Here is a 19,612-nt window from a genome sequence, read left to right on the forward strand (position 1 = left end):
AAGTGCATCACCTCACACCTTTCAGGGTTAAATTCCATCTGTCACTGATCTGCCCATCTGACTAACCCATCTATATCCTCCTGCAACATCAGACTTTTGTCCTCACTATTAACCACCCTGCTAATCTTCATGCCATGTATAACATTTAGAAATATAAACAATAAGGGACCTAGCACTAATCCCTGTGGTACACCAAGGACACCAGCCTCCAGTCACACAAACATCCAAGTTACCCTGGATCCCATGTGCTTTAACTTCTTTATCATGAATGGCACGGTAGCACATTGGTTAGCACTGTGGTTTCACAGCTCCAGGGTCCCGGGTTCGATTCCCGGCCTGGTTCACTGTCTGTGCAGAGTCCGCACATTCTCCCATCTCTGCATGAGTTTCTTCTGAGTGCTCTGGTTTAACAGTCCAAAGATGTGCAGGTTAGGTGGGTTGGCCATGCTAAATTGCCCTTGGTGTCCAAAAAAACGGTTCGGTTGGGTTACTGGGTTACAGGGGTAGGGTGGAGCTGTGGACTTAAGTAGGGTGCTCTTTCCAAGGGCCTGCGCAGACTCGAAGAGCCAAATGGCCTCCTTCAGCACTGTAAATTCTATGAATCTATGATTCCATGTGGGACCTTGTCAAAAGCTTTTCTAAAGTCCAAATAAACTACATCAACTGCACTACCCCATCAACATAACCGATCACCTCCTCAAAAAATTAAATCAAATTTATTAGGCATTACCTCCCTCTGACAAAGCCATGCTGACATTTCTTAATTAATCCTTGTCTCGCCAAGTGGAGATTAATTTTCTCCTTCACAATTTTATGCAATAGTTTCCCTACCACTGATGTGAGACTCACTGGTCTGTAATTCCCTGGTTTATCTCTACCACCCTTCTTGAAGGGAACCACATTAGCTGTTCTCCAATCCTCTAGCACTTACCTTGTGGCCAGAGAAGAATAAAAAATTGGGTCACAGTCCGTATAATTTACTCTCTTGGCACCCAAAGCAGCCTGGGATACAACTCGTCCAGACCTGGGGATTCATCCATTTTTAAGCCTGCCAAAACCTCCAATATCACCTCTTTACTCCCTTGGTCCCCCTCTTCAGCTGCTCTCCATATAACAAGAGTCATGTCCTCATAGTGGTGAGGTTTGAAAGGATACAGCAGGCTATGAAAAATTGGGCACATGCACTGCAGTGATCCTCCAGAACATTCCATGTAGCAGAAGTGAAGCCTGAGCTCCTCAATGTCTTTCTTGATAACATTTGTTGTGGCAGCATGGCTTTCATTATATGCATGTTGTGGACCATATTCTTGTACTAGGTGATAATCAGAGAGCCTTGCCCAACAGCTACCCTCTGGTCTGATGTGATGGCTCTGTTACTGATGGAATAGTAGACTGGTGCTAAATAAAGGGATCATGGATGCTAGGATATTGGACATCCAGCTGCATGATTTTCTGAGCATGGTTGTTCATCAACTGCGTTTTCAGAGAGTGGAAACCTTTATGGGTTTGATACCTCTTTGCATTTAAGTACAGCACCCCCAAAACCACTCAGTGGCTCACTGCACCATGAGGAGGTTCATTATCCTGACAAAGCCACATTCCAGTTGCTTCTTTCTGGAAAGGGAGAATGCAATGCATTCACTTCTCCTGATAGACAGAGCGTCAGACAGCTCCCTTATACAGCAGTGGATGGTGAGATGCAAATTGTTACTTAAGTCACCTACTTAGACCTGGAAGATCCTGATGTGAAGATTTTCTTTCCCTTTAAATTCTTTCATGGAATGTGGGCTTCATTGGCAAGACCAGCATTCATTGCCCATCCCTAATTTCCCTTGAACTGAGAGACTTGCGTGGCCATTACAGAGGACATTTAAGAGTCAATTACATTTCTGTGTATCCAGAGTCACATGTAGGCCAGACCAGGTAAAAACGGCAGACTTCCTTTCCTGAAGGGTATTAGTAAACCAAATGGATTTTTAACAACAATCAATGATAGTTACATGCTCACTTATTACTGAGTAAAGATTTTATCCCAGAGTTCTTAATTTTACCAGCTCCTGTAGTGGGATCTGAACCTGTGTCCCTAGGGTATTGACCTGAGCTCTCAGCATTACTACTAGCCTAATGGCATTACCGCTACACCACCATCTCCCCCTTATGAACACTCTGTTACTCCAGTGCATACTCCTAATGCCATGCTAACAGATTTACTAGAGTAGCATCCACACAGGTATCACTGGGGGGGGGGGGGGGGGGGGGGGGGGTGTAGAGGCCGGACATAATTTTGCAATCAACGTGACACCAAAGTTCTGAAAATATGAAGACTATACAGAGCCAAGTTTTGAGGCCAAGAGGTTTCTAGCCAATGTGAGGCCCATGTAATCAAAGACGCCTCCCAGAAGTAATACTGTCTCTAAATACGTTTCTGTTGACTTCACACCCAAGTTGACTATATATTTAATTGAAAAGGGGATCGTTGCTACTTGTGAAATATGGCATCTTGACTTCATAGAAGCATAGAATCGAATTTCGACAGTGCAGAATGAGTCCATTTGGCCCATTGAGTCTGGACCGACCCTCTGAAAGAGCACTCTACTTCAGCCCACTCACCCACCTCAAACCCATAGCCTAACATCTGTACATCCTTGGATATTACATTTCAATTTTATCATAGCCAATCCACTTAACTTGCACAACTTTGGACTGTGGGAGGACACCAGAGCATCCGGAGGAAACTCACGCAGTCTCAGGCAGGAGGTGCAAACTCCCTACAGACAATCAACTAAGGTCGGAATCGAACCTGGGTCTCTGATGCTGTGAGGCAGCAGTGGTAAGCAGTGTGCCACCGTGCCACCCCTAAACTATTTTCCCATGACTGCTGCCAAATTCAAGGGGAGTGTCAATAACTAGTTAATTACTAAACGAATTGAGACATATATAGTAGCATATGATGTTTTCAGAGATTGGGATGGGCAGATGGACTCTTCCAGGTTGTGCATTGCTATATTTATACAATTAGCATTTACGCAAAGTTAAAGCTCTCCGGAGAAACAAAACCTATGTACCTGAGCCAGGACCATTTTTCTAGAGATTTTTTTTGTTCTGAGAAAATATATTAGCTGCATTTCTGAATATTCACATGTTCTTCTCACTCCTTCTGCTCAACCACTTCAATATCACAGCGTCCTGCAGCCTGCAATTCACCCCCTTCCCCTACAATCGTTGCGTTTTCCCCAATTCCCCAAAACTTCCTCAAATTCTCCTGTTCCGCATCGCCCATTATCCCTTTCCGTAATGTTTTTGCCCCCTGCTCCGTATCTATTCAGAGGGGGTCATTTTGCAACATTTAAACACACAGTACCAGTTTTTAGTTGTTTGAAATAGCAAATATGAACTGTGGCTAAATAAACAGTGACAAATGCTTAAACAACAGATTTGCTAATCTGAGAAGCAACTCCTTCGAAATATTCTCTTAATATGATGTTTTCTAACTGAAGGAGCGCCCAATTTAAAAGTGGCAGTGCTGTCATCAGGAAGCAGGATCTTTTAATGAGAGGATCAAACAGCAGATATTTAAAAAGAAATAGGGTGTGAGCGCCGTGCGGAAGCAGAATATAACAGTGTGGATATCATAAATCCGAAATAAAAATACAACATGCTGGAAACACTCAGACAGTATCTGCAGAGAGAGAGGAACAGTCAACATTAAGCATCTTTTACCACAACATTTACCACAAATTTATTTTACTTTTTCTGAGATCATTATGTGAAAGTGCAGCCTTGAGGGAAAAAAAATTCTGGTACGTGAACAGAAGTTCAATGTTACTTTCTTTTTTCTGCATCCGGCCCTTCCACAGAATCTGGCTAGTTAAACGGCCCCAGCGATACATCATTGTTAGGGTGTTAAAAGCCTTCACCGGATATACATTTCTTCATGTTATTCTGTACATTTTACACAGAACCTGCAATGAATCGCCGATTATAAAGCTACTTGAACAAGTCTGGTTATTTATACGAGATATTTGTTAAAATACTAAATTAATTCAGCAGCACAAACCAGTTTGGAGTTCAATATCGATCTAAGAAAACAAAGCTTGTTATTCAACAGCACTCCTTTATTTGAAAATGAACGGGAGAGGGTATGCCTATAAAATCTATATATGTTATAGCAATTGTTTTGTTCACTGAACAAGGCATGGGATTAATCCCATTTTTCGTTTTCCCTAAAAGCACTGCTTGCATGCAAGTACAGTACCAATTCAGCACCATAACAAGGTGGACAGCTCCTGAATGACAACCAGTGCTTCAGGTCGGTTCAAATGTCAATGCTGCATAATAAATGGTACATTACACTCCTGCCCTTTTATCCAACTGACATAAAGCTCTCGCTGAAGGACTCAGTAATATTTTCCACAAGTGACAGCCAGCAATCTGTGATTTGCAGATACTAGATGTCAGGACAACCATGCGCCCTATATCTCCTGACAATGGGAACAGCAACCCCCCCCCCCCCCCTTACCCGGTCTCCGCCACCCCCACCCCCCTCACCCCATTCTTATTGGCTCAGGTTTTGCAGTCGATACCGTTTACCTCAGCGGTTTTAAAAAACTGCCCACGAAGAGTTAGCGGAGCATTGATATCATGTTGCAGAGATCTCATCATTTCGTTTCTGAGATACTCTTATCCTCATGTTCTAAAATAAATTCACCGACCACCTGTAACACAAGTATTTTTTTCTGCATTAATATTGGATATACAATGAAACGCATTCTACGGATTCTATATGTTTATCATTATTATTGTTTTTCTTAATGTATTGCTGGTGCTGAGCAACAATTCAGTCGTGACTTGGACATTTGAACTCATAGATATGCAGTGGAAGTATTCCCCTTTATTCCATTTATCAAATCCACAACCAGGTTTTGAGGTAGATTTCACGCAAAAAAAGGGAATCCGTCTCGTCATGGGGGAAAGGCTGAGGGATAAATGCAAACCGTGACTGAGTATCTCGGATAGGGAATTAATGCTAATGTGGGAATACCTCTACTAAGCTTCCTGGCATGTGGCTGTGTACCATGCCACAGTTATAGGCGAGCCTTGTAAACAGCACTGGATTTAAACATTGAGAGCATCGAGGCGGTTGACGCACTGCAATTGGTCCTATGTAATCCCATCGACCAAATTAATGGCAGTTGCCCCCATCTTGTGGCTAAAGCGGAAAATCTTGAGACCCGGGAGGACAGTTGCTGAGTTACCTTGGCACTGAAACAGCAAGAACCAGCCTGATGTTTCACACTTGGAATTGCTGAGTAAGCTCTAGAGGAACACATTTGGTGGTGCATAACCCATGGTTCAATTAAGACCAGAAGATATAGGAGCAGAATTAGACAACTCAGCCCATCGAGCCCACTCCACCATTCAATCATGGCCGATATGTTTCTCATCCCCATTCTCCTGTCTTCTCCTCATAACCCCTGATCCCCTTATTAATCAGGAACCTATCTATCTCTATCTTAAAGAGGCTTGATTTGGCCTCCATAGCCTTCTGTTTCAAAGAGTTCCACAGATTCACCTGAAGAAAGTTCTCCTCATCTCTGTTTTAAAGGACCATCCCTTCAGTCTGAGGCTGTGCCCTCTGATTATAGATTTTCCTACTAGTTAAAACATCCTCTCCACATCCATTCTATCCATTGGGGTAGCATGGTAACACAGTGGTTAGCACAGTTGCTTCGCATCTCCGGGGTCCCAGGTTCGATTCCCGGCTTGGGTCACTGTCTGTGCGGAGTCTGCATGTCTTCCTCGTGTCTGCGTGGGTTTCCTCCGGGTGCTCTGGTTTCCTCCCACAGTTCAAAGATGTACAAGTTAAGTGGATTGGCTATTTAAAATTGCCCTTAGTGTCCAAAAAGGTTAGGTGGGGTTACTGAGTTACGGGGATAGGATGGAGACGTGGGCTTAAGTAGGCTGCTCTTTCCAAGTACCGGTGAAGACTCGATTGGTCGAATGTCCTCCTTCTGCACTGTAAATTCTATGATTCTATGATCCAGGCCTCGCAATATCCTGCAAGTTTCAATAAGATCCCCCTCATCCTTCTAAACTCCAACGAGTACAGTTCCAAAGTCTTCAACCACTCCTCATATGACAAGCTCTTCATTCCAGGGATCATTCTTGTGAACCTCCTCTGGACTCTTTGCAAAGCTAACACATCCTTCCTTCGATACAGGGCCCAAAACTGCTCACAATATTCCAAATGGGATCTGACCAGAGCCTTACACAGCCTCAGAAGTACATCATTGCTGTTGTATTCTAGCCCTCTCAACATGAATGTTAACATTGCATTTGCCTTCCTAACTGCTGACTGAACCTGCACGTTAACCTGAAGAGAATCGTGAACTAGGACTTTTAAGTCCGTGTGCTTCTGATTTCCTCAGCATTTTCCCATTTGGAAAATAGTCTATCCTCCATTCTACCTTCCAAGTGCATAATATCACACTTTTCCACATTGAATTCCATCTGCCATTTCTTTGCCCACTCTCCTTGCCTGTCCAAGTCCTACTGCAGCCCCCCTGCTTCCTCAATAATACCTGTCCTGCATATCTTTGTATTATCTGTAAACTTAGCAACAGTACCCTCAGTTCCTTCTTCCAGATCGTTAATGTTTTTTGTGAAAAGTTGTGGTCCCAACACAGACCCCTGAGGCAGACCACTAATCACCGGCTATCATTCTGAAAAAAAAACCCTTCATCCTCACTCTCTGCCTTCTGCCAGTCAACCAATCCATCATCCATATAAGTATCTTACCCTTACCACGGGCTCTTAACTTGTGTAACAGCCTCCTATACGGCACTTTGTCAAAGGCTTTCTGGAAATCTAAATAGATCACGTCCACTGGTTCTCCTTTGTCTAAATTCCTTGTTTCGCCCTCAAAGAGTTCTAACAGATTTGTCAGACATGACCTCCCCTTAACAAAGCCCTGCTGACTCAGTCCAATTTTACCATGCACTTCCAAGTACTCCGCAATCTCATCTTTAATAATGGACTCTAAAATCTTACTAATGGCCGAAGTCAGGCTAACCGGCCTATAATTTTCCATCTTCTGCCTCCCTCCCTTCTTAAACAGGAGTGTTATTTTAGCCATTTTCCAGTCTTCCTTATTTGGACCCTATATTTGTTTCTTGACTTTTATTTACTAGAAAGATTGATTTCTCAACAAGGTAGGCATTGGCAGAGGGTTATTGTCACTGGACTAATAATCCAGGGTCCCCAGGATAATGCTCTGGGGTCCTATGTTCAAATCCCACCATGGAAGATGGTGCAATTTGAATTCAGTAAAAATCTGAAGTCTAATGCTAACCACTTGTTGTAAAACCCCATCTGGCTCACCTATGTCCTTCAGGGAAGGAAACCTGACACTTTTCAGGGCTCGTTGGTCTAGGGGTATGATTCTTGCTTTGGGTGTTTTCGTCTCAAAATTTGCAAGAGATCCCGCTTTCAAATTCCAGATGAGCCCTATGATATTGTTTGCTGTTGGTCAAACAACATGTTTGTTCATTTCTTTCTGGTGCAGATGGCGGGATTCGTTCACATTGGGTTTGGTTTGAGAACCTGAGCTCACACTGCAGGGAACCAATACGTTTACAAGAAAATCGATACATTTGGTGGACAGCATGGCAGCACAGTGGTTAGCACAGTTGTTTCACGGCTCCATGGTCCCAGGTTCGATTTCCGGTTTCGGTCGCTGTCTGCGAGGAGTCTGCACATTCTCCCCGTGTCTGCGTGGGTTTCCTCTGGGTGCTCGGGTTTCCTCACACAGTCCAAAGATGTGCAGGTTAGGTGGATTGGCCATGCTAAATTGCCCTTCATGTCCAAAAAGGTTAGGTGGGGTTATTGGGTTGCGGGCATAAGTTAGAGGTGTGGTCTTAAGTGGGGTGCTCTTTCGAAGGGCCAGTGCAGACTTGATGGGCATTCTGACCAGGCACTGCAGTATCCAGTTCTAAACACGTGTATTGGTGCCTTTGGTGCCAGGGGTTGGTTTAGCGCACCAGGCTAAATCGCTGGCTTTTAAAGCAGACCAAGCAGGCCAGCAGCACGGTTCGATTCCCGTACCAGCCTCCCCGGACAGGTGCCGGAATGTGGCGACTAGGGGCTTTTCACAGTAACTTCGTTGAAGCCTACTCGTGACAATAAGCGATTTTCTTATTTTTTCTTTTCTTCTCTTTCTTCTTTATTTGTCACAGTTCCAAAAGCAGTTTCAAACGTTCAGGTTCTTATTTATTCTCCCTTGACACAGTCCTTTATTTTGTATGGAGCAATCCTAAGAATTGCGTTCCATTGAATAATGATTCCAATGGGCCACTGGGATTGGAGGCTCTTGTTCTGCTTTTCTTTATATTTAAGAGGTTGAATAGCCGTGCAAAAGAATTTTCATCACTCTGAGGCTATAAATCTCAGGATTCATGTTATGGACGTTTTGCAGTAGAGACAGAAATTCTCAGCTGTGGTATTGAAAAACATAATGGGGCACGATTTAACCAAGACGTTTCCAAGTGTGGTAGCAAGCAGGAACTGCCGCGAGCTTCCTGACGCTCGGACTGGCGAGGCCGTCACCACTATGAAAAGTTAATTGACCCACTTAACGAGGCCCCACGGACTTCACGGCGTAAATGATGGTCCCACCGGCAGATTCGCTGGGACCACGCTCGCCAGCCCCCTGCTATCAAGGGCGAGCAGCCCTTAAACCGATCCTGCACAGCCAACCCCAGTCAGCTCACAGCCATGCCACCGAGGAGACCAGCTGGAAGATTCGGGGATGCCGACCTGGGAAGATTGTTGGATGCGATAGTGGCCAGATGGGATGCCTTGTTCCTCCAAGGGTCTTGGAGGGTCAGCCATGGGGCAGCCAGTCCCGTCTGGGAGGAAGTGGCAGCGGCCTCAGCTTGTGGACCATCATGAGGAGGACCGGCACTCAGTGCCGTAAGAAGATCAACGACCTCCGCCAGGCCACATGGATGGGTTGACACCAGACCCCCAACCCCAACCCTCCTCCCCCCCGCCCACCGAGAATGTGTGCGGCCTCGCCCCTGCCAGCCCACCCATGTCCAGCCGTACCGCCCACACCTCCCGCCCCATACCCCCCACTCCCATCCCCACATCTCCGCCCCCCCCCACCCAAACCCCCTCCCATACCCCCGCAATGAACAATGCGTGCGGCCCACGATGCCCGCTCAGTGATCCCGCAGGCGAAGTTAGCCCACAACAAATGGGAGAGGGTCCAGACAGTGGCAGGGAGCCGGGCATTAGAATCCTCAGCCCCTAAGAGGCCCTGGAGGTTGTGGAGGGGGCCGAGGACAGATCTGTCACCGACGTAGAGGTTGGCGTATGGCGCAGAGGTGAGGATCCACCCACTCCATCCAGATGACCTGTCACACATGAGTTGTTCATACCATGCAGACTGATTCATCCCTCCCACTGACCACATGTTCATTCATTCTCCGCAGGATCCTCATCCGATGGTGTTGGTCCATCTGGTGTGGTCCATCCCCCTGCCTCGCATGAGAACACGTTGTAGGGGTGCTCCGAGGACACCACCATATTCGCGGCACAGCAATCACCCCACCCTCCACCAGCGCAGAGACACACACCTCGATGGGCAACAGCAGTGGACAGGCTTCTGGTGAGCACCACATCAGGTGGAGGCAGGAACACCCAGGCGAGACGGCAGTCGTAGGTCCCAGTCAGCTGCTGAGTCTCTGGAACAGGTTTACCCAGAGGCTGATACAGACGCTAGGGTGCAGCCGAGAGATTGAGCAGGGGATGTCAGTGACACTCCAGCAGGTCCATAGCCGATTGGAGGAGTCCCAGAGACTACAAGCGCAGGAGATGGCACCGGCATTGCGTGGCACTGAGGCCAACACTGCTCGGGTGGCAACCACAATGAAGAAGCTGGTATACAACATCAGCAGCATGAGTGGAGGTGTCCAAGTTGTAGCTCCATCAGGGACGGCCATGATTAAGCGCTTCGACAGCATGTCCCAGTCGCTGGGAACATGACGCAATACTGGATGAACCTTGATGAGGTGCTGCGGGGCATGTCCCTGTCTCAGGTGGCATTGCTGCGGCCCTCCAGAGGATGTCGCGGCCGCTGGGGGAAGTCTTATGTGAGCATAGCTGCGATTGTCCACAATTGAACAATCATTAGTGCTCTTATGAAATGAATGTTCCTAAAATGGCAAGAGGGGGGAAATGTTACCTATTTGCATGTGCATTTTCTGTGGATCTCATAGAAACATAAAATTCTAACAGGATTAGGTAGGTAGATTCAGAAAGGATGTTCCCGATGGTGGGGGAGTCCAGAACTAGAGATCAAAGTTTGAGGATAAGGGGTAAACCTTTTAGGACTGAGGCAAGGAGAAATTTATTCACCTAGAGAGTGGTGAATCTGTGGAATTCACTATCAGAGAAAGTAGTTGAGGCCAAAATGTTGTATAATTTCAAGAAGAAATTAGATATAGCTCTTGGGGCTGAGAGGAATCACGGGCTCTGGGGGGGAAGGTGGGATCAACGTATTGAACTTGTTGATCAGCCATGATCGTAATGAATGACAGAGCAGGATCGAAGGGCTGAACGGCCTCCTCCTGCTTCTACTTTCTATGTATGTTTCTATGCCTGCATGTTGCTGGGGAAGAGAGAGAGGGCTCTTTAGGCTTTATCCCAGAGAGTGATGTGATCTATACTTTCCCATTGATTTTATGACTTACTTCTCACCATTCTCACATGTGGACTAAATAATGGAAAATTAGAGGTCAGATTTTCACTGAGTAGGCACTAATTTTGCTATAATACGTTTTAGCCTCTTAATTCTCTTTAGAATTCTGCCTTAGCGCTACAGGATAATTTCCATACTATATGTTCCTGTGAATGCTATGCCTAAGTTGTTCCAAAGTATCTTCAAACAGATAACTTACAGCTTCACCTTTTAATGATTATTAGAATAGTCATTCTTTTGAAGAGTTCAGCTAGATATTATGAAAATTCCTCAGCGCAGCACGGTGGTGCAGTGGTTAGCACTGCTGCCTCAGGGCGCTGAAGACCCAGGTTCGATCCCAGTCAGGGTCGCTGTCCATGTGGAATTTGCACATTCTCCCCATGCCTGCGTGGATCTCACCCCCATAACCCGCAGGTGTGCAGGGTAGGTGGATTGGCCATGCTAAATTGCCCCTTAATTGAAAGAAAAAGAATTGGGTGCTCTAAATGTATTTTTTTTTTAAAAAGAGAAAAAAAGCAAATTCCCCAGCACGGGCAGCCTTCACTGTGATGAGCACAAATCAAAGGCGAACCATTTGGTGGAAAAATACTTTAAATTCCAGGCTTGTGCATTCAGTTGAGGAATAGATCAGAATGGTCATGCTGCAGTTGAGTTAACAAAAGATAGCATCTTCATTCTGAAAAAGAGACACATATCTACACAATACATGGTATACATTTTCTGACCTCATAAACAAGTGTCTTCTCTTGCTTATCAGAATCAGCATTGGAGTTCTGTTGGATTTGAAAAAATGGAACATTCTTCTATTATATTTTGGCCTGTTAGAACCCTGTATTACATTGGACAATGGGGCAGTTCTGTGAAGAAATTTATTTGAAGAGCACATTTTATCTTACATACACTGTACAGAAAATACAACAGCTAATCTGTTGCAAATGTTAGTAGATACCTGGTTGCAGGCCAATGGCTTCCATTGCTGTTCTCTTCCAATGGAAGTCAGGAATGACATTTCTAATTTCTGTATTTCTAAGATTCTACATTCCACTTTAAAGCATTTGAAGCTGAACAATGAAGCTATGTCTTTGGCAAGCTGCTCAGCACCCTGTGAGCAATGAAGGGTCTAGCAGGCAGCGAAGCTTGCCCCCCAGAAAGACAATCCTTTCCCCCACTATTGCCGGGTTTGCCCTGGGAGCCTTCCCCACTTACCTGTCTTTCTGGGCTCCTGCAACGATCTTTGTCCTGGGACTCACTGCTGTACCAGCAGTGGCCACTGTTCACAGTGAGTGATTAGCAGCTGTAGGAGGCAGGATTGAAGTTTAATCCTGTTAGGCCTCCCAGAAATCTCTGCAGCAGGATTGCCACCAGCTCTCTAGCTGGAGGACAGACTCACAACCATGACCATTAACTTCCACCAATACTTGTGCATGTTGAAGCACGATCATCCGTTTAACTCATAAGAATATAATGTTGGTATTTAAAGGAACTAACCAGTAACAGGGCAGCACGGTAGCATAGTGGTTAGCACTGCTATCTCACAGCTCCAGAGTCCCAGGTTCAATACCGGCCTCGGGTGACTGTGTGGTGTTTACGCATTCTTCCCGTGTCTACATATGTTTCCTTTGTGTGCTCCAGTTTCCTCCCACAGTCCAATGATATGCAGGTTAGGTGGATTAGACATGCTAAATTGCCCCTTAGTGTCCAAAGGTTGGGTAGTGTTACAGGGATAGGGTGGAGGCATGCAATTAAGTAGGGTGCTCTTTCCAAGGGCTGGTGCAGACTCGATGGGCCGAATGGCCCCCCGTCTGCATTGTAAATTCTCTGAAAAATAATCGGCAGATTTTCAGTTAAACTTATGATCGCTCAAATAGTTTAGCAATTGATTCCCTCCCCTAAACTGAGGCAGCTGAATCGCTTCTCTGGCAATTACTGCGATACTCAGCTCTATCCTTGTTGGACAGTTGTTTTGGTTTTTACCCCAACCAGGAGATTATCTGGCTTAGGTAGGTAGTGACAATGTATTTCTTTTTTATTCTTTCATGCGAAGAGAGTGTTGCTGGAAAGATCGGCATTTTTTGCCTATCCTAATTGTCCTTGAGAGGTTGGTGGTGAACTGCCTTCTTGAAGGGCTGCAATCCATATCTTGTAGGTACTGTTAGGAAGGTATTTCCAGGTTTTTGACCCAGTGTCAGTGAAGGAACGGCTATATAGTTCCAAGTCAGGATGGTGTGTGGCTTGGAGGGGAATTTGCTACCCTTGTTCTTCTGGGTGGGAGAGGTCATAGAACATAGAACATAGAACATAGAACGATACAGCGCAGTACAGGCCCTTCGGCCCTCGATGTTGCACCGACATGGAAAAAATCTAAAGGCCATCTAACCTACACTATGCCCTTATCATCCATATGCTTATCCAATAAATTTTTAAATGCCCTCAATGTTGGCGTGTTCACTACTGTTGCAGGTAGGGCATTCCACGGCCTCACCACTCTTTGCGTACAAAACCCACCTCTGACCTCTGTCCTATATCTATTACCCCTCAATTTAAGGCTATGTCCCCTCGTGCTAGCCACCTCCATCCGCGGGAGAAGGCTCTCGCTGTCCACCCTATCTAACCCTCTGATCATTTTGCATGCCTCTATTAAGTCACCTCTTAACCTTCTTCTCTCTAACGAAAACAACCTCAAGTCCATCAGCCTTTCCTCATAAGATTTTCCCTCCATACCAGGCAACATCCTGGTAAATCTCCTCTGCACCCGTTCCAAAGCTTCCACGTCCTTCCTATAATGAGGCGACCAGAACTGTACGCAATACTCCAAATGCGGCCGTACTAGAGTTTTGTACAACTGCAACATGACCTCATGGCTCCGGAACTCAATCCCTCTACCAATAAAGGCCAACACACCATAGGCCTTCTTCACAACCCTATCAACCTGGGTGGCAACTTTCAGGGATCTATGTACATGGACACCGAGATCCCTCTGCTCATCCACACTACCAAGAATTTTACCATTAGCCAAATATTCCACATTTCTGTTATTCTTTCCAAAGTGAATCACCTCACACTTCTCCACATTAAACTCCATTTGCCACCTCTCAGCCCAGCTCTGCAGCTTATCTATGTCCCTCTGTAACCTGCAACATCCTTCCGCACTGTCTACAACTCCACCGACTTTAGTGTCGTCTGCAAATTTACTCACCCATCCTTCTGCGCCCTCCTCTAGGTCATTTATAAAAATGACAAACAGCAACGGCCCCAGAACAGATCCTTGTGGTACGCCACTCGTAACTGAACTCCATTCTGAACATTTCCCATCAACTACCACTCTCTGTCTTCTTTCAACTAGCCAATTTCTGATCCACATCTCTAAATCACCCTCAATCCCCAGCCTCCGTATTTTCTGCAATAGCCGACCGTGGGGAACCTTATCAAACGCTTTACTGAAATCCATATACACCACATCAACTGCTCTACCCTCGTCTACCTGTTCAGTCACCTTCTCAAAGAACTCGATAAGGTTTGTGAGGCATGACCTACCCTTCACAAAACCATGCTGACTGTCCCTAATCATATTATTCCTATCTAGATGATTATAAATCGTATCTTTTATAATCCTCTCCAAGACTTTACCCACCACAGACGTTAGGCTCACCGGCCTATAGTTACCGGGGTTATCTCTACTCCCCTTCTTGAACAAAGGGACCACATTTGCTATCCTCCAGTCCTCTGGCACTATTCCTGTAGCCAATGATGACCTAAAAATCAAAGCCAAAGGCTCAGCAATCTCTTCCCTGGCTTCCCAGAGAATCCTAGGATAAATCCCATCCGGCCCCGGGGACTTATCTATTTTCACCTTGTCCAGAATTGCTAACACTTCTTCCCTACGCACCTCAATGCCATCTATTCTAATAGCCTGGGTCTCAGCATTCTCCTCCACAATATTATCTTTTTCTTTAGTGAATACTGACGAAAAGTATTCATTTAGTATCTCGCTTATCTCCTCAGCCTCCACACACAACTTCCCACCACTGTCCTTGACTGGCCCTACTCTTACCCTAGTCATTCTTTTATTCCTGACATACCTATAGAAAGCTTTTGGGTTTTCCTTGATCCTACCTGCCAAAGACTTCTCATGTCCCCTCCTTGCTCGTCTCAGCTCTCTCTTTAGATCCTTCCTCGCTTCCTTGTAACTATCAAGCGCCCCAACTGAAACTTCATGCCTCATCTTCACATAGGCCTCCTTCTTCCTCTTAACAAGAGATTCCACTTCTTTGGTAAACCACGGTTCCCTCGCTCGACCCCTTCCTCCCTGCCTGACTGGTACGTACTTATCAAGAACATGCAATAGCTGTTCCTTGAACAAGCTCCACATATCCAGTGTGCCCAACCCTTGCAGCCTACTTCTCCAACCAACACATCCTAAGTCATGTCTAATGGCATCATAATTGCCCTTCCCCCAGCTATAACTCTTGCCCTGCGGGGTATACTTATCCCTTTCCATCACTAACGTAAAGGTCACCGAATTGTGGTCACTGTTTCCAAAGTGCTCACCTACCTCCAGATCTAACACCTGGCCTGGTTCATTACCCAAAACCAAATCCAATGTGGCCTCGCCTCTTGTTGGCCTGTCAACATATTGTGTCAGGAAACCCTCCTGCACACATTGTACAAAGAATGACCCATCTAATGTACTCGAACTATATCTTTTCCAGTCAATATTTGGAAAGTTAAAGTCTCCCATAACAACTACCCTGTTACTTTCGCTCTTTTCCAGAATCATCTTCGCCATCCTTTCCTCTACATCCCTAGAACTATTAGGTGGCCTATAGAAAACTCCCAACAGGGTGACCTCTCCTTTCCTGTTTCTAACCTCAGCCCATACTACCTCAGAAGAAGAGTCCCCATCTAGCATCCTTTCCGCCACCGTAATACTGTCCTTGACTAGCAGCGCCACACCTCCCCCTCTTTTGCCCCCTTCTCTGAGCTTACTAAAACACCTAAACCCCGGAACCTGCAACAACCATTCCTGTCCCTGCTCTATCCATGTCTCTGAAATGGCCACAACATCGAAGTCCCAGGTACCAACCCATGCTGCCAGTTCCCCAACCTTATTTCGTATACTCCTGGCATTGAAGTAGACACACTTCAAACCACCTACCTGAACACTGGCACCCTCCTGCGAAGTCAAATCTGTGCTCCTGACCTCTATACTCTCAATCTCCCGTACCCCAAAACTACAATCCAGGTTCCCATGCCCCTGCTGAATTAGTTTAAACCCCCCCCAAAGAGCACTAACAAATCTCCCCCCCAGGATATTGGTGCCCCTCAGGTTCAGATGTAGACCATCCTGTCTATAGAGGTCCCACCTTCCCCAGAAAGAGCCCCAGTTATCCAGAAATCTGAATCCCTCCCGCCTGCACCATCCCTGTAGCCACGTGTTTAATTGCTCTCTCTCATAGGTTTGGAAGGTGTTGTCGAAGAAGCACTGGTGAGTTGCTGCAATGCATCTTTTGGATGGTACACACTGCTGCCACTGTACATTGGGGGCAGAGGGAGTGAATGCTTAAGCTAATGGATGGGATACTGATCAAGTGGACTACTTTATCCTGAATAATGTAAGGTTTCTCAAGTGTTAGCAACATAGGAATTAGGAGCAGAATTCAGCCCTTCGAGCCTTCTCTGACATTTAATCACATCATGGCTGATCTCTTTCTGGTCTCAAATCCACCTCCTTACCTGTTCCCCATATCATTTCAACCCGTTTTTTAATCAAAAATATATCCATCTCCCTCTTGAAACCATTTAATGATTCAGAATCCACTGCACTATGGGGCAGCGAGTTCCACAAATTCACCTCCTTCTGTGAGAAGTAGTTCCTCCTCATCTCAGTTTTAAATCTACCGCCTCTCAATCTATATCTGACCTCTCTTTCTAGATTTCCCCACAAGAGGAGACATTTGGTCTACATTTACTTTATCAATCCCTTTTGGTATTTTATATATCTCGATCAGATCCCCTCTCATTCTTCTAAACTCCAATGAGTATAAGCCCAAACTGTTCAATCTCTCCTCATACATCAACCCTTTCATCCCCGGAATCAATCTGGTGAACCTCCGCTGAATTGCCTCCAATGCCACCACATCCTTCCTCAAATAAGGAGACCAAAACTGGACACTTTACTCCAGATGTGGTCTCACCAACACCCGATACAACTGCAACAATACTTCTCTACTTGTATACTCCAGTCTTTTTGCAATAAACTCTAACATTCCATTTGCCTTTCTTATTACATTTTGTACCTGCATACAGACTTTCTACAATTTATGAACAAAGACACCCAGACCCCTCTGCCCAGACACATTTTTTTTCCAATTAAGAGCAATTTACTGTGGCCAATCCACCTAACCTGCACATCTTTGGGTTGTGGGGGTGAGACTCACGCAGACACAGGGAGAATGTGCAAGTTTTGCACGGACAGTGACCCAGAACTGAGATTTGAACCTGGGTCCTCAGTGCCATAGGCAGCAGTGCTAACCACTGAGCCACATCCCGCCCCTTCCCAGACACTTTTTGAATCTGCTTTCCATTTAGATAATAATTTGTCTGACTATATTTTCAGCCAAAATAGATAACCTCACGCTTATCCACATTAAACTCCATCTGACAAATTTTGGCCCAATCTCCTAGCCTATCTATATCCATCTGTAAACTCTGTATCTCCTCTTTACTGCCTGCTTTCCCATCTATTTTGGGATCATCCGCACATTTAGCTATGTTACACTCTGTCCCTGTTTGCAGATCATTTATATAGATTGTAAACAGTTGAGGTCCTTTGGCACCCCACTAGTTACAGTTCACCAGCCGGAGAAGGACCCATTTAACCTAACTCTCTGCTTTCTGTCAGTTAGCCAATCCTCAATCCAATCTAGTATTCTACCCCCAACCCCCTGTGATGTGACCTTCTACATCAATCTTTTATATGGCACCTTGTCAAACTCCTTCTGGAAGTCTAGATATACTACATCCATAGGTTCCCCATTATCCATCTTGCCGATTATGTCCTCAAAGAGCTCAAGCAAGTTTGTCAAGCATGACTTAACCTTCATAAAACCATGCTGACAATGGTGGATTGAGCTTTGTCTTTCCAAATGTTCAGTCATCTCCCCTGAATGATTGATTCCAGCAACTTCCCCACCACAGAGGTCAAGCTAACTGGTCTATAGATTCCTACTTTTTGCCTCTCTTCCTTTTTGAATAGTGGAGTTACATGAATGTGCTTCCAATCCACCGGGACCTTTCCAGAATCTAGGGAATTTTAAAATATCATAACCAATGCATTCACTATCTCTGCTGCCATCTCCTTTAGTACCCTAGGGTGCAGGCCACACTCATCCAGGCAAGTGCAGAGTATTCCATCACACTCCCAACCACTGATGCACGTGGAATCATAAATTTGTAGAATAAATGGGACGGGTCAATAGATCTTTTCCTAGAGGTTATTTCTGCACGTTCATGCCAATAGGAAGGTGTCAGGTTCAGCAACAGCCTGTGCTCACCTGAGTTGACCTCTCGTTGCATAGTAGTAGACACTCTACCAGTACACCTCTTCCTGAGAAAAATCCAACGGCTCCCGAGTGGAAAGTGAACATTAGATTGAGGCGAGGACAAGAAACCTGGCCTGTGATCAATATTGCCACTAAGCGTACATGGACAGCAATTGCAGTAGCCTGGAAGGTACCACACAGGCCTCGTTCCATCTAAATATTGCATATGTGTAGCTGCAAATGAAATCTAAAGTGACCAGCATTGACAAAACTGGCCGCATACGACCACGAAGCTTGGAGGGGATCATTGCCTGTGATGCCTCATTAGATTGAACAGATGGCCAACACTTGGCTGCCAGCAAAGAATGGCCACTTCAAGGCTGTTCTGAAAGGCCACACACACTTGTGAACTTGAACCTTCAGAAGAGGAAGAGAAAAATTGGGAGTGGGGGTGAAAGAAAGGAAATTTAGAAAAGTAATTAATATTATGATGCCTTCATTTTTAAACAGGTGGTGGGACAAATAGACCAGTTGACCACGAATCTAAACCTATGTGAGGATGTAAGCAAGAATTACAAATGTGACACCCTTGATAGCAGCTCCAGTGGAGTTACCATGTCTACTCTGGAAAAATCCAAAGATCGGCCAAAAGTGATTTCCAGGACCCTACCAACCTCAACAACTGTCCTGACAGTGCTGCGCAAATCAAAGCCACCACCCCCACCACCACGAAGGACACCAGTCAGGGTGATGAGTCCAGCAAAGGCATTCTGTATAAATAACAATCACAAAATAAGTGGCACCCTCACCCACAATGGAACACATTCACCTACTTACCAACTAGTGGGCGGTAGTGCAAGATGCAGCCCAAATATCGACACTCCAACATGGGTGCAAGGGAATCCAACGGAAGATGCTGGGCATGCCGCACCAATGGCAAACACTATTCAGTTTGGCCAACAACCTTCAAAATGCAGCCTTTATCCCACCTACACCACCAGGCACGAGCTTCCTGTTGAACAGCAGGATGTGTGCACTGCTCATGTACATTGCTATTGTACCAGATCAGGGCTCCATCCCTGCCTTCATAGAAGAACACCAATATTCTGTAACAGCAGCACCTCTACAACAAATGTAAGCACAAAATCACATCCAAAGAATCCACAGGCAACAGTGAGAAAGCCTACCTCCACGACTGTTTGAATTACTTGGAAACAATTGAGCCCAGAAATCTGTTCAATGGAGTTAAATCGTCCACCATCTTGGAATGTTCAGATCAGTAAACAAACAGGTAAGTAGTTTTCTAAAA

At 45.5% G+C, this 19,612-nt stretch overlaps 1 protein-coding gene across 4 annotated transcripts in view; it reads left to right on the forward strand.

The window, feature by feature from the left end:
• The window catches only part of LOC119953080 (protein Largen-like), a 56,760-nt gene that overhangs the window by 22,314 nt on the left and 14,834 nt on the right, over positions 1-19,612 (forward strand). For 3 of the 4 annotated variants that reach the window (XM_038776907.1, XM_038776906.1, XM_038776905.1), the window contains exon 2: positions 18,814-19,594. The exons of the other annotated variant lie outside the window; for it this stretch is intronic. In XM_038776907.1, coding sequence (XP_038632835.1) covers positions 18,814-19,506 — 693 coding nt within the window. In that variant the 3' untranslated portion in view covers positions 19,507-19,594. The remainder of the gene's footprint in view (positions 1-18,813; positions 19,595-19,612) is intronic. 4 annotated transcript variants of the gene reach the window in all.

The sequence above is a fragment of the Scyliorhinus canicula genome, chromosome 18 (assembly GCF_902713615.1).
Source record: "Scyliorhinus canicula chromosome 18, sScyCan1.1, whole genome shotgun sequence".
NCBI classification, from domain to species: domain Eukaryota; kingdom Metazoa; phylum Chordata; class Chondrichthyes; order Carcharhiniformes; family Scyliorhinidae; genus Scyliorhinus; species Scyliorhinus canicula.